At 53.5% G+C, this 14534-nt stretch overlaps 1 protein-coding gene across 2 annotated transcripts in view; it reads right to left on the minus strand.

Moving 5' to 3' along the window:
- Positions 1-14534, minus strand: part of PITPNM3 (PITPNM family member 3) — a 106032-nt gene that overhangs the window by 45240 nt on the left and 46258 nt on the right. For both annotated transcript variants that reach the window (XM_008962614.4, XM_034941386.3), the window contains exon 4: positions 7306-7353. In XM_008962614.4, the coding sequence (XP_008960862.4) occupies positions 7306-7353 (48 nt within the window). The remainder of the gene's footprint in view (positions 1-7305; positions 7354-14534) is intronic.

Consider the following 14534-nt stretch of genomic DNA (forward strand, 5'->3'; position numbering starts at 1 on the left):
GCATCACGGGCTGGATCCTAAGTGCTCTATGCAAATCCCATCACCTCCTCCCACACCACCCCTCTCCAGGCTTCTCTTATCCTGACCAAGCCCCCGCCTCCTGCTCCGCTCTCCCACACTCGCCCCTCCCTCTCTGAACTCAGCCAGTTTTCGCACACATCCCCTTTCCCTCTCACCGCAGAGTCCCAGCAAATGTTCCCCGGGCCTGGGCTCTTCTCTCCACTGCCCCGTGCCCAGATAATTCCCACAGGAACCTCAGTGTTCCTTCCTTCCGGGGGCCTTCCACTCTTCCTGTCCTCTCCACAAAAGCGCCACGGTCCTCTCTTTCCTGGGGTTAATCCTCACGCTTTTCATTTTATGACTATTTGATTATTATCTTCCCCACCTCCGTCTCCCAGATGACAAGATCCTTAAGGGCTGGGACTGGGTTTGATTTTGCTCTATTTTATCCCCAAAGACTATCACGATGTTGGCATATAAAGGTGCTCATTAAATATTTTTTAAACAAATGGGTGAATGAACTAATCATTTGTTCCCATTTTGCACCCCTATAAGTGTCGGAAGCTGCACGTGCCCCAGCAAAGCCCAGATGCTATGTAGATAGACTTGCATATGCGCACAGAGACGCACGCTCATCCTCATGAAAGTGAATGCACCAATGCATTGGCATAGAGGCTAATGCACATCCTCATGAAAGTGAATGCACCAATGCGTTGGCATAGAGGCTAATGCACACATACAAGTGCAAGGGCACACACACACAAACGAGAAGGAACCATGCCAAGCAGAGACACACACACACATGCAAGAAAAGTGCTCCCAAGGCGGACGTCTGCCACCCTGAGCTCATTAAAGCTGGCTAAATATAGCCTGTCTGCAGCTGTGCTCAGCAAGCTGCCCACACAGGCCAGGAAAAGACACCAGTTACCAGGCAGAGGAGTGGAGAGGCCAGCCGTGGGCAAGGGGCTTCACGCATCCTGTCTGTGGTGGGGGGTCTTCCTGGGGAGGCCAGGGGCTGAGGGTATGTGGGAAGGGAAGCCCTTCGGTGGCTGGTCAGGGCATTCAGAGCTGTTCCTCTGGTCACTGACCCTAGGCAGTGGGGTGCGAAGTCAAACCACATGCCCACGATGGGGAGAGGTGAGCTGAGCCATCTACATCTCTCTGCGTCTGAGCCGAGGACCCAAGCTCAGTCCAGGACCAGGGGCTGGAGTTAGGACCCAGCTGGGGATAAACTGGGGCTCAGTTGGTGGCTAGGAGAGAGGCTCAGTAGAGGATGAAGATAAAGGGTCAGACTGGGACTAGGGTTGGGACTCTGTGGACCATTGCCAGTCTTTTTCTGGGGACGAGAGGAAGTTCAGAGCCCCACAGAGCATCTGCTCTAATGTGTGGACGTGGCTGTGGGAAGACCCTCCCCGCACGTGGGACAGCTGCCTGCGGCCCTCACCCCTGCAGCTGATGCCAGGCGCTGGCTCTGGAAAAGCCATGAGACAACCAGCATGGCTTTGGGTCACATGTGTCAGGTGGCTGTTGTCATCTACACAGGCCGGGTCCAACTTTGAGGGCCACAATAGACAGGTCTTCCTGCTGTAGAATCTGCCCCCCAACCCATCCTGCATGGGGGTGGGGCAGAGGGAGGCTCCTCTCAACTCGCACTTTCCCAGCCTGTGCACTGCGGAGCCCTGCCCCTCGTGGAGCTGCTGAGACTGGAAGGGAGAGGCATGGAGCGGGTGAGGCAGCCGCAGGTCTCCTGGGAGAATGTCATGCCTCCTCCCACCAGACATTCCTCGATGGGGGCGTGGGCAGAGGAAGGGGAGTTACTGTCCCTTTGAGACAACAGCTCTACCCTTTGCCTCTTCTATGGTGGTGGCATATTGCAGCAGGAGGGGTGAGCCGGGCTTACTGGATTCAGCACGTGTGAGCCCAGCAGCCATGAATGGAGCCACAAGGGCAGAGGCCAACAGTACGGGGTCCAGAGGGACCCTGGTCCTTCCCACCATTTGCTGCAGAGGAACTGCTTCTGTCTCCTCCACAGAGATGGATGGTATGCTCAGGCTTCCCAATTAGCCCACAAGAAAACTGTGCTTAGAGAGTCCACGCTCCTCCCAGAGCTAGCCTGGGGAAACGGGAGAGCTGACAGGAAAAGGGGAAAGTGGTCGGGTAAGGTTGTATGGAGGCAAGGTTCACGCTTCGTTGGAGAGGAGCCATGGGAAGGAAAGCAGGGGCTGTGAGAACCAGCCTTTCCTCCTCCAAAGGTCTCTCTGACATGCCGAAGGGAGGATCAGAGTGGGTGAGATGGGAGGCAGGAAGGCAGGGAGGCCGGGAGGCCGGGAGGCAGGGACGCCAGTGCACAGGAGGATGCAATGGTCCAGGAGAGAGAAGATAGGGCCTCAACTAGAGAAGGGATGGGGACAGGGAGGAGTGGGTGGGTCTCATAGCACTGCTGGAGGTTAAATGACACTAGCAGAGGCTGACTTGATAGTGGATGGTGACAGAGACAGAGAAGTCTAGAAGGTTTCTGGCTTGGATTCATGGAGGATGGTGCCATTCACACTGGATGGAAGCACAGAAGGAGTGAGGTTTAATGGAAACACACAAGATCCCTGAGTCCCTACAGCCAGCACCATGGCAGGTATGGTGGGAGCACTCTGGAAATGGTCACTGTGCTAACTAACAGAGCAGCATGAACAAGGCAGAAACAGAAAGAGGCACAGACAGAGGAAGCCAGGGGACAGAGAGGTGGCAACAGAAGACCCCGAGAATGTCAGAACCAGGAGGGACTCCATTAACAGACAGATGGGGCCCCAGGCAGGAGCTGAGACTGCACAGCAACTCGGCAGTAGGTCACCCAGGTCTCCTCCCCCAAGTCCAAGGCCCTCTCTCTTCTCTGGACCCCGACCGAGCCCCCACACACAATGGTTCCCTTGGCTTCCTCTAGTTTGGTTTCAAATATCAGGCTCACGCCAGTGACAGCAGGCTGCCAGGCTGCCAGGCCGCCTGCCCAACTGCACAATGAAGGCTGGGGCTGCCTGGCAGCCACAAAGGAGAAAGTCTCCAAGACACCCCTCCCCGCATAGCCACTGCAGACAAGCCCTTGCAACCTCATACCTGCGCATGCCTGAGAGGCCCATGGAGACCTCCCTCCCCACACTTGCAACCCAAGAGGCCCCGTGCTGTCTGGCTGGCTCATGTCCTCCTCTCTGGGGACTCCAACGCTTGGGGAAACACTGCTGTGACAATGGCAACTGAGGCAGCCGCAGGACCAGCAGAGCGCCAGAAAGACTGAGCCCCACTTGATAAGATTCATTATCACATGGGGACCAGGTGTTCCAGCTTCCAAGGCACATCCGTCCAGTAGCAAGTGACAACCATCAGAACTTTCTATCCACCCTGCGCGGATCCTAGTATCTCACAGATATCACCTCTGGTGCCCTCAGCAACTCTAAGAAGTAGATGATATGGCCATCTTTTCTTTTATTTATTTATTTATTTATTTATATTTTATTTTATTTTATTTCTGAGGCAGAGTCTCACTCTGTTGCCAGGCTGGAGTGCAGTGGCACAATCTCAGCTCACTGCAACTTCCACCTCCTGGGTTCAAGCGATTTTCCTGCCTCAGCCTCCCAAGTAGCTGGGATTACAGGCGCACACCGCCATGCCCAGCTAATTTTTTGTATTTTAGTAGAGATGGGGCTTCACCGTGTTCCCCAGGCTGGTCTCGAACTCCTGAGCTCAGGCAATCTGCCTGCCTTGGTCTGCCAAAGTGCTGGGACTACAGGCATGAGCCACTGCGCCTGGCACGACAGTATGGTCGTCTTTCCACAACTGAGTAAACTGAGGCTCAGAGACATCAAGTAACTTGTCCAAAATGTCACAGCTACTAGACGAGAGAAGCTGAGTGTCAAACCCAGGCCTTTCCAAACCTGCAACCCCAGACACCATCACACCAGTCCCAGCATGTTCTGACTCCTGGTTCCAGGGCAACTTTTACCATCTCGCAATTTGTTTTTAGTGAGTTTTCAAAAACCCAGTGGAACTATTAAATAAAGTATACTTGCATGCAAATTGTCTTATGTGGAAAAGCGCCATTATAAATGCAAGCCATTGCGATTCTTCTTGTTTTAATTCAGGTCACAGATTTTTTCTTCTGCCAATTTTGCATTAAAAATAAACACATTACCATCGATCATCACCATCATTTCATAAAAGAAAAAGCATTTTAATGCCAAAACTGGGCAGGACATAATTGTAGAATTATGTGAAAAGGAGTCCTCTCAATTGAATACACTCAACATTATGGAAAAATACATCACAGTATTATTGTTTTTCTCACTGCTGAAAATCTTGGGTTCATTTGGGCATCCCCAACCTAGACGACCTCCAAGGTACCATTTCAGCTCCAAAATTCATCTGCACATACGCTGTCATTCTTTGCTAAATAGGAACACTCCTTTTTTTTTTTTTTTTGAGATGGAGTCTCACTCTGTTGCCCAGGCTGGAGTGCAATGGCATAATCTTGGCTCACTGCAACCTCCGCCTCCTGGGTTCAAGTAATTCTTCTGCCTCAGCCTCCCCAGTAGCTGGGATTTCAAGCATGCACCATCACACCTGGCTAATTTTTGTATTTTTAGTAGAGACAGGTTTTCACTATATTGGTCAGGCTGGTCTCGATCTCCTGACCTCAGGTGATCCACCCACCTCAGCCTCCCAAAGTGCTGGGATTACAGGTGTGAGCCACCATGCCCAGCCCGATAAGAACATTCTTAAGGAGCAGAATTTGAGGACAGCCCTCAGCAATAGAATTCTAACTACTTAAACACACATTTTTCTTCAGCCAGGTCCAGAGGTCACTAAACATCTCATCAATTCAATTGTGTCTGTGGAAAACAGAGCTGTGGTTTGGCATCCCGGAGACAAGCCCCATGGCAGGTGGCTGTTTTTGCTTCCGGGCTGCCGCTGTCTCCTCTGGCCAGGTGCTCAGAAGGGGAGATGATTGGTTCTTTTCCTCTTCTGCATTCCTGGGGAATGTGGTGACACCCCTATATTCATCGTGCTTGTTATTTTATAATGTTTTGACATCTCTGGGGCCTCACTGGCCAGGAAGAGACTGCCCCTCCCAGAGCTGGCTAATTCCTAGAGGTAATAACTACTCCCTTTGAGGGCACCTTTCATAGGCAAACGAACCAGGCCCAAACCCATATCCCCAACCACCTTCTCTAACTCTCACCCACCAAGCCAATACTTCCCTGGCCCTAAATCAACCCAAGGCCAGCTACCAGACAACGGGACACCAGCCCTAGAGCCTAGAGCCCAGAGCCCAGAGCCCTCGACATGCAAATCAGCCAGCCCTGCATGGTTCTCCTGCTCTGCCCTGCCTTTCCAGAAAAAAAACCAACAAGGGCTCTGGGCTTGCAGCTTTGGGGGGCCCAGTCCACTCTGCCCACCACCTCCCTGGGCTCAGGTCTGCAGCCACTCTGCAAGCTCTTCCATACCTCAGTTGCTATTTTCTGAGGTGGAGGCACCTGTGACACCAGCCTTCCTATGGCCTGGAATCCAGCCTTGAGTTGGATTCCTGGCCCTTCTGTCTCCTGACCAAACCAGGTGCTTCCCCCGTGGCCTTGCATGGTGTGGAATGGCCCCATCTCTCAAAACCTGAGCTGAAAATGTTTTGATGACATGAGCCTCTCCACATGCTCAGTCACCTCTACACTAAAGACCCACAGGTACATTTTAACACATTCCCCTTGTGCTGAGCTCAGTTCCTTACACCCCTACGAGTGCTCAGGAAAGAGAACTGCCCTCTCTCTGCCGTGCCCTTTCCATGGCCTGATGCCCTTATGGCCTGGGCCTTGGGGTGCCCCTGACAAAGGCATTCACACTTGCCAGCCCCTGAAGGGCTTTGTCTATGAAATTGCCATTGAATGTTAGAAGCAGAAAAAGGTTCTCCATGTAGGGTGTGGTGGCTCACGCCTAAAATCCCAGAATTTTGGGAGACCAAGGCGGGCAGATCACCTGAGGTCAGGAGTTCAAGAGTAGCCTGGCCAACACGGCAAAACCCCATCTCTACTAAAAACACAAAAATTACCCGGGCATGGTGGCCGGCGCCTGTAATCCCAGCCACTCAGGAGGCTGAGGCGGGAGAATGATTTGAGCCCGGGAAGCTCAAGAGGTTGTAGTGAGCCGAGATCGTGCCATTGCACTCCAGCCTGGGTGACAGAGCAAGACTCTGTCTCAAGAAAAAAAAAAAATAGAGAAAGATTCTCTGGCAGGGGATGCCTGTGCACCCACTCAAGGCTGGGTTCCAGGCCATAGGAAGGCTGGTGTCATAGGTCCTTCCACCTCAGCACAGCAACTGAAGGATGGAAGAGCTTGCAGAGCAGCCACAGGCCTGAGCTCAGGGAGGTGGTGGGCAGAGTGGACTGGGTCCCCCAAAGCTGCAACCATAGATCAAAGGAGCAAGAGAGAGAAGTCAGGAAAGTTCTGAGCACAACCCCACCCCAAACACACATGGAGTCCTCTCCTGACCCAGCCACATATGGAAGTCAGTACTGCCAACAGCAAAGACATTTGGCCCAGACATTGGCCACTGAGTCCTCCCAGAACATCCAAGGAAGACGTCCTGAGGTCACTATGTCAGCAAATGGCCACATCTCGACCAGGTCTTTCCCAGGTCCAATGCTGTGCTCATCTCTCTGAGAAAACACAGGGGGAAGGAAACCTGGAGACGCCTGTATAACACAGAGGACAGGGACTCAGCCACAGGGCCATGGGCTATGCAGAGAGGTAGCCTCTTCGTGGAGCAATACTGAGGATCATCACCCCGGGCACATCCAGGAATGAAGTGTCTCTGAACCTCATTCAGTCATGTCAGTCACCATGGCACCATCAGTGGTTCCTGGAAGTTGTGTCACCCAAAAGTGATGGGCACAGGGGCCATGTTCCCCATCCCCGTCCTCCTCTCTCTGTCCTCATTCCATGATCTCAGCTGCTCTGCTGAGCTCACACTCCCAACCCATCAGCCTCCCACCCCACACTCTGGCCCTGTGGAGTCCCCAGAGAGGGGGACATGAGCTGGCCTGAGCTGCCCAGTGATAGGAACTCAGGAACCCGAGGAGGCTCACTTCATGGGTTAGAGAGGGCCCAAACTCAGGCTGAGTGACCCCAGGCCCTCCGGTCCTGCCTGCAGGCAAGATGGCAGGGATCCTGCCATCCTTCCAGGCTCTGAGTGGATGAGAGGGGACCCAGGCTCAATGAGCTTGCACCCATCCAAGGGGAAGAAATGACCCCACAGGGTCAGGCTTGACTCACGCTGCTTCTCCTGGAGGATGCTGGATGTGCACGGCGCGGTCCCTTCTCCTGCAGAAAAAGAAAAGAAACATGAGCAGATCCTTGACACTGTTGCCAGGCACTGTGTTTCCCAGGGAGGCTGCTTGGAGCTGCCTCTGACCCTCACTCTAGAACTTGGGATGGGCAGAAGTATCTCCTACCACTTCATGCCCTGCTCTGCCCTGACCTGACCTAGCCCTTGGCCCTTCATGCCACACCTGATGCCATTTCTGGGGAGAGTACGGCCTGGCTCCTCTGCCTCCTCAGGCGTTTCCACCTCTGTCTTGTCCTCCAGCTCCTCCTCTCCTCCCTCCTCTATAAAGCAGCGGCTTCCCAGGAGCTGCCTGCCTCTCTATACTCACTCTCTCCTCTGAGGGTCCACACTAAACTCCAAGCCCACAAACCACTGCCAGGGCTCTGCCTCTGGCCCAGGCCTCTCCCCTTAGCTCTGGATCTGCATATCCCACTGCCCCCCAGCGTCTTCTGTGCGCACTCCCAAACACTGCACACTCCCCATGACCAAAGCTTCCCTAGAAGTCTGCGGCCCCTCCCAAAATGTGTCTGTGGCTTCCTCTAGGGCCCCAGGTCTCTGAGGAAGGGTTCCAAGGCACAAAGCAAAGTCACCTCCTGGTCTCCCCAAGGGACTCGAGAATCCTTCCCCATGCAAAGCTACCTCATTTCTTCCCCTACAGAACTGAAGGGCAACTCCAGTCTAAGAACATCCTCCATCTCCACAGCCCACACTCCAGGGCCTGGTAGATGACTCCTCTCCTGACCCCATGCCTGCTTCTCACAACCCCGTGCCTGCCTCTCACATGAAACTTCTCCAGGTGTTCATCAGAATGAACTTCTCCAGGTGTTCTCCAGATGGATTCATCAGAATCCATCACCCTGTTTCTGTAGCCCTCTGCCTGCCAGGGCCACCTTCATGGCCCACGTCCCCTGAATCCTGGGGTCATGGCCCCCGGGCTCTCTCAAAAGCAGGCAGGGGTAAACAATGGGAAGAGCGTCCAGCTGGAATCTGGAGGCTGACTCCATTTCAGGCTCCCTCTGGCCTGCTGTGTGATGTAAGGCACAGCACTCTCCCTCTCTGGGTTCATTCCTACTAGATAGCAGGGATCCAGTGCTCGCTAAGAACCTCCAAGTCCTGAAAGCCCTTGAGTGACACTGCATTATAATTGGATACCTGGATTCAAATGCCAGCTTCTTCACTTACGAACCATGCACCCTTGGGCAAGTTACACAACCTGTATATGCCTCAGTCTTCCAATCTATAAAATGGGGATAGTACTGGTACTTGCCTCGGAGGGTTACTGTGGATATTAAACGATTAATATATGTAAAGCCGGCTAGGCACGGTGGCTCATGCCTGTAATCCCAGCACTTTGGGAGACAGAGGTGGGCGGATCACCTGAGGTCAGGGGTTTGAGACTAGCCTGGCCAACATGGTGGAACCCTGTCTCTACTAAAATACAAAAACTAGCCAGGCGTGGTGGCGCATATCTATAATCCCGAAGCTACTCGGGAGGCTGAGGCAGGAGAATCGCTTGAACCCAGGAGGTGGAGGTTGCAGTGAGCCGAGATCACGCCACTGCACTCCAGCCTGGGTGACAGAATGAGACTCCGTCTCCAAAAAAGAAGACAAATAAAAAAAAAAATATATATATATATGTAAAGCCTTCAGAACACAGTCAGGCACAAAACAGGTGTTCAGTAAGTGAGGATGGCTCTGATTCTTGTGTTATTTACTTGTTTACTTCTAACCATTGATTCAAGACCTTGTCCCTTTTGTCTTCATCATGATCCCAGGTGCAGCCAGATAGAGACAATCAATGGTCAATGCTAGATGCCAGCTCACAGCACTCCCTAGACCCAGGGGCCGTGACAAAGCCTAGGCCCAAGAGGGGCCCAGATAGAGAACAGAGACCTGGACACCATCATAGAGCAGTCCCCACACAGCACAATAGGATGGACGCAGACTGTTTCCCAGGTGCAACAGCAGCACAGATGTGGACAGAAACAAGGAATGACCCAGCATCCAATACACAGGTCAGGAAGCGAAGACCAGCACCATGTCTGAGCACCAGCTAAGGCCCGTGAAACTCTGGCACCCCTAAAAAAAGTCAACTTTGACCACCCAGCAGAGCTGGGGCCTAGCAGAGAAATTAAGACATAAGACATGCATTCAAAAAACGCCTTCTATGGGCCAAGCCCCATGCTAGGGGCCATGGGGGATACAGAGATGAGGAAGTCAGAGTGAGTGAGGAGCAAGAACACCTCTGTGCAGAGAAGCACACGGCTAACTGCAATGAGAGGCGAGACCGGCGGAGAGAGAGGGGGAGGGAAAGATTCATTCTGACTGAGGACTCCAAGGAAGCTTGTGCCAGAGCAGAGATTTCAGTTTTGACAGTAGAGGAAAGGGCATGGCATTCCAAGCAGCCAGCAAGATCATGTTTATGGAATGCCAAGTTCAAGGCAAAGCGGGGGTGTGAGAGAGCATGGTCCCATTTACAGATAAGAAGGAAGGAAGGAAGCCCATTTACAGATAAGAAAACCAAGGCCTGAAGAGGTGAAGGAGCTTGCAGACTCTTCCAAATCCAAACCTCCTGCTTTTTCTATCATACTCCACCAAAACCAGCTGCATAATGAGGAAGGCCTCATGCAAAAAGGAAATGCCGGGTCCCTTGTTCAAACAGAAAAAAAAAAAAATGTTGCTAAAGGTACTAAAATATAACATTTTTCCTTTTCCCTGAGTATGCTCTAAAACCTGTTATGGTGTTTTCTTTCTTTCTCTCCTTCCTTCCTTCCTTTCTTTTCTTTTCCTTCCTCTCTCTCTTTTTTTTTTTTTTTTTTTGACAGCGTCTCATTCTGTCACCAGGCTGGAGTGCAATGGTGCGATTTCGGCTCACTGTAACCTCCGCCTCCCAGGTTCAAGTGATTCTCCTGCCTCAGCCTCCCGAGTAGCTGGGACTACAGGCACCCGCCACCACACCCGGCTAATTTTTGTATTTTTAGTAGAGATGGGGTTTTACCACGTTGGCCAAGATGGTCTCAGTCTCTTGACCTGGTGATCTGCCCACCTCGGCCTCCCAAAGGGCTGGGATTACAGGCGTGAGCCACCGTGCCCGGCCGGTGTTTTCTATTTGCTACTGTATTTCCTCATGCCCAGGGAGACTTGAGGGATGAGTGCAGGCCCTCCCAGGCCCCAGGGTCCCTGCTCCTTAGCTTGGCACGCACACACAGGCTCCACCAGCACCCAGGATCCCCCTCCTGCCAGCCACTGGGCCAACAAACCATGCTGTGAGTGACAGTTGGAAAGTTGAGCCAAGCATGCGCCCCTCCCACAGGCCTGCTGGCCCCATCCAGGGTAGACAAGAGTATTGCAACCTCCATGCTGAAATGCACTAGTTGAGTGAGAGGTTTTTTCCCTCTGAATCACCCTTGGAATGCTCTATGGCACTGCCAGCCCAGGGTGGGGATAGCTGCCTCGCCCCAAGACATGGTGGAGTATGAGCACCTAACCTCAGCCCTGCCTGCTCCCAGGCTCTGGTTTGGAGGGAGGCCAGCAGCTGTCCATGGGCAGGGGCAGGAGAAGAAAGCTGGGTGGGGGTGGGGCTGAGAAGCCAGAGGGCAGGAGAGCAGGAGGCCAAGATCCCAGGAGGCTTCAAGGTGGCAGGAGGCAGGACCATGTGAGAGCCGCCCACCAAGGACCCCCGCACACATGCACTGTCCCGTCAGACTTCACTCACAGAACACAAACTTGGCCGGGCATGGTGGCTCACGCCTGTAAACTTGGCACTTTGGGAGGCCAAGGTGGGTGGACCACCTGAGGTCAGGAGTTTGAGACCAGCCTGGCCAACATGGTGAAACCCCGTCTCTACTAAAAATACAAAAATTAGCTGGGCGTGGTGGCGCTTGCCTGTAATCCCAGCTACTAGGGAGGCTGAGGCAGGAGAATCACTTGAACCCAGGAGGCAGGGGTAGCAGTGAGCCGAGATAGTACCACTGCACTCCAGCCTGGGCAACAGAGTGAGACTCCATTTAAAAAAAAAAAACAAAACACAAAAACACAGACTTGAAGATAACACCATTCGGACTTCAGAACAGCAAACCCAATACCTGCAGCCCTCTGGAGCACTGGCCCTGAGCCCTGACTATAACACAGACACTTCTGGCATTTCTCGGGCATCTACTATGTCTCAGGCCCTGGAGGAGGGGAGGACTCCAGCGCAGGGAGGAGCCGGGTCTGAGTCATTACCTCCACATTCTCACGCCAAGTCCATAGTTGGTACTCACGGAGACAGTTCATGAGTTCTCCAGACCACCCAATACTTTCATTACCAGGGTGTAAATATGACTTAGCCTGGGCAGGATGTCCAGGGGTGGGGAGGTGGGAAAGTTGGGGAGGTGGGCAAGGATGAGAGCTGGGGTTGCTGGGAATGCTGGGGATGCAGCTGGGGTTGCTGGGAATGCTGGGGTTGCTGGGGATGCTGGGGATGCAGCTGGGGTTGCTGGGAATGCAGAGTTCAGAGGCCGGAAGAAGCTCGGGGACCCAGGTGCCAAGAGGCCAGGAGGTGAGTGTCCTGGAAATGCCAGTGCGCAAGCTTCACGTGGGAAAGAAGAGGGAAAATGTCAGAAAGGAGGTCGGGGCCAAGCTCTGGGACTCCTCAAAGCCAGCCCTGAGTGCGGCCTCAGCTGCGTAAGCCTTGAAGGCTGCACCTGGGCACGCAGGTGCTTTCTGGCTTGCCTAGTGCTTTCCCGCACACGAAATCGTTGGCTTCCATGCCTATGCAATAAGGCTGCTGAGCCTCAGCGAGGTAAAGTCACTTCCCCAACGTTGAGATCTGGTCCCTTGGACACCCCAATACTGGCAAGGGCTCTTCCCACAATTTCACCCCGCCTCCTATTGGTCGGGGGCTTCCTAGAGCAGTGGCTTCCCAGGACGGCTCAGGCAGCCTGGGTAGTGCTTTCTGGAGGAGGAAGGCATGGGACAGGGGAAGGCTGCCACAGTCAGGGGCTGAGGGGTGAGGAGGACGGGAGCAGAGAAGGGGACATTTGCACGGGGTGCAGAGACGATGCATCCAGAGGCTTGGGGACTGGCTGGTGTTTGCCTCGGGCTTCGTCTCTCCTGCAGCGCAGCCTGAGCCAGGCATCCCAGGGTTCCCAGGGCTGGTGAGGCCACCGACGGGGTCAGGAATAAGCCTGCTGACAGTAGGAAGCCGGGCTCGCCTGCCCAGTCCAAGCCAGCTCCATCTTCCCTGGAAACCGCCAGCGAGGGAGGAGCCGGCTTGAACCTGGCTTCCTGATTTAGCAAGCTCCCAGGACGAGGGTGATTAACCAACTGTGCAGCTGGCTCAGCTGCCGCCTAAATGAGACCCCACTTAGCCTAGAGCTTTGCAAGGCTCATGGGCCCGACAGCTTTGCCTCTGCTGGAGCTTGTTTCAAGCGGAGGAGCTGCCAGAAACTCCTGCAGACAGAATGGGCTACAAGGAGAGGGCTAAGAACTGGGAAGGCAGAGTTTTGTCATGCACCCCAGGCTCTGGGCCCCACCAATCTTGCCTGTCCTGAACTCACACAGCCCTGGAAGGCTGAGCCACATCATCTTTTCTGAGAAGATGCTTCCGAGTCCCGCTAATGGTTTCCTGAGTGATTTTATAACTCTTCTTCCAATCCCCTCCCAACAAATCATGAGTTCCCCAAGTGCAAGAGAAGCAAAGTGTATGGCCAAGAACAGAAACACTTTCGGCAAACTTCTGAAACAGGAGAGCCTTCCTGCATCACACTGGAGAGTTGGTGGCTGCGGGGAGAGTGATTCAGACAGACGGGGCCTTGGAGAATAAAGAATTGGGAATTCTCCTGATAAACCAGAAAGTGTCAGGAATAGCCCCTCTGGAGCAGAGACAGGAGCCGCTGAAGCCGGAATTTGCCCTGGGCTCTCCCCTTACTGGGCATTGGGAGCCCTGGCCAGGCTCCGGGCCAGACTGGTGGCTTTGCTCATGAAGCCTGGCTGAGGAGCAAAGACCTGCATGCTCCCTCCCTGCTCAGGCCACTCCCAACATGGAGCCTCCCCTGCATGCTCCTCCCTGCTCAGGCCACTCCCACCATGGAGCCTCCCCTGAGCTGCAGGTTGAGACTCACGCTCATTACCCTTCACCTGGCCCAGCGTAAGCCCCTGCACTCATTCCCCGGCCCCTCCTGTTCTCCTCCACATTGGCTTCTAGAATAATCTTTCTAAAAAGTGGCTCTTCGCTCCCCTGCTTAAACCATTCAGTGGATCCACAGGGGCACTCCCAAGAAGGCCCCTAACTCCTCAGCCTGGCATTCAAGGCCTTCATCTCCAGCTTTTCCACCCCTGCCTCTTTTCCAAGACCTCCCACCCCTTTTTACCACCCCCTAGCTCCACACCTCACCCCCAGCCCAATGCTTCACACCCCAACCTCAGACAGGACAAACTCCCCAAATCTCCGTTCTTCCCATACCTTTTATTGTACGTCTTTCCCATGTCTTTTATTTCATCCGTATGGTATGTTACATCGATTGATTTTCACATACTGAATAACTTTGCCTTCCTGGGCTAAATTCTGCTTAGTCCTTGACAAATCTTGTCATCTCACTATTCTTTTATGCTTGGGGTTTTTATATCTCTTCCAGGACAATTTATACTAACAATCTATGAGCTGTCATTTAAGGAATGACAACCTCATAGATTGTCCAACCTCAGTCAGGACAAACTCTCCAAATCTCCCTGCTTCCCACACCTCCCTCTGTACCTTTGTCCCTGCAGCTCCCTCTGCCCTCACTGGTCTGTCCCAACCCCAGCAAAGCCTCCTTACCTCCTCATGTGGCAGCTCCAGCGCTACCTCCTCTTTCAGCCCTCTGTGCCTTGTTCCCCATCTTGTTAGAGCAATTAGCTCACCGGACTGTCACTGCCCCACCCCCATCTGGGAGCAGGTCAATTCTGAGTCCACTTCTGAGTCATCTATGTGTCCCCTGCGGTGACCAGCATAGGGTCTGACACAGAGTAAGTGTCCATTCCTGTGCATTGCATGCATAAGTGAGGGAAGGAATGTATGAGTGCACAGTGAGCCCCTCACCGCTTTGGGCTCAGACAGGGAGGAAAGGGACACACCCAGAAAAGCACAGCTGTCAGCAGAGTGGTCCGTGCTACAGACAAGAGACCAACTCAGCTGTGCTGGGCATGAGGACAGTGG

The sequence above is a fragment of the Pan paniscus genome, chromosome 19 (genome assembly GCF_029289425.2).
Source record: "Pan paniscus chromosome 19, NHGRI_mPanPan1-v2.0_pri, whole genome shotgun sequence".
NCBI classification, from domain to species: Eukaryota; Metazoa; Chordata; class Mammalia; order Primates; family Hominidae; genus Pan; species Pan paniscus.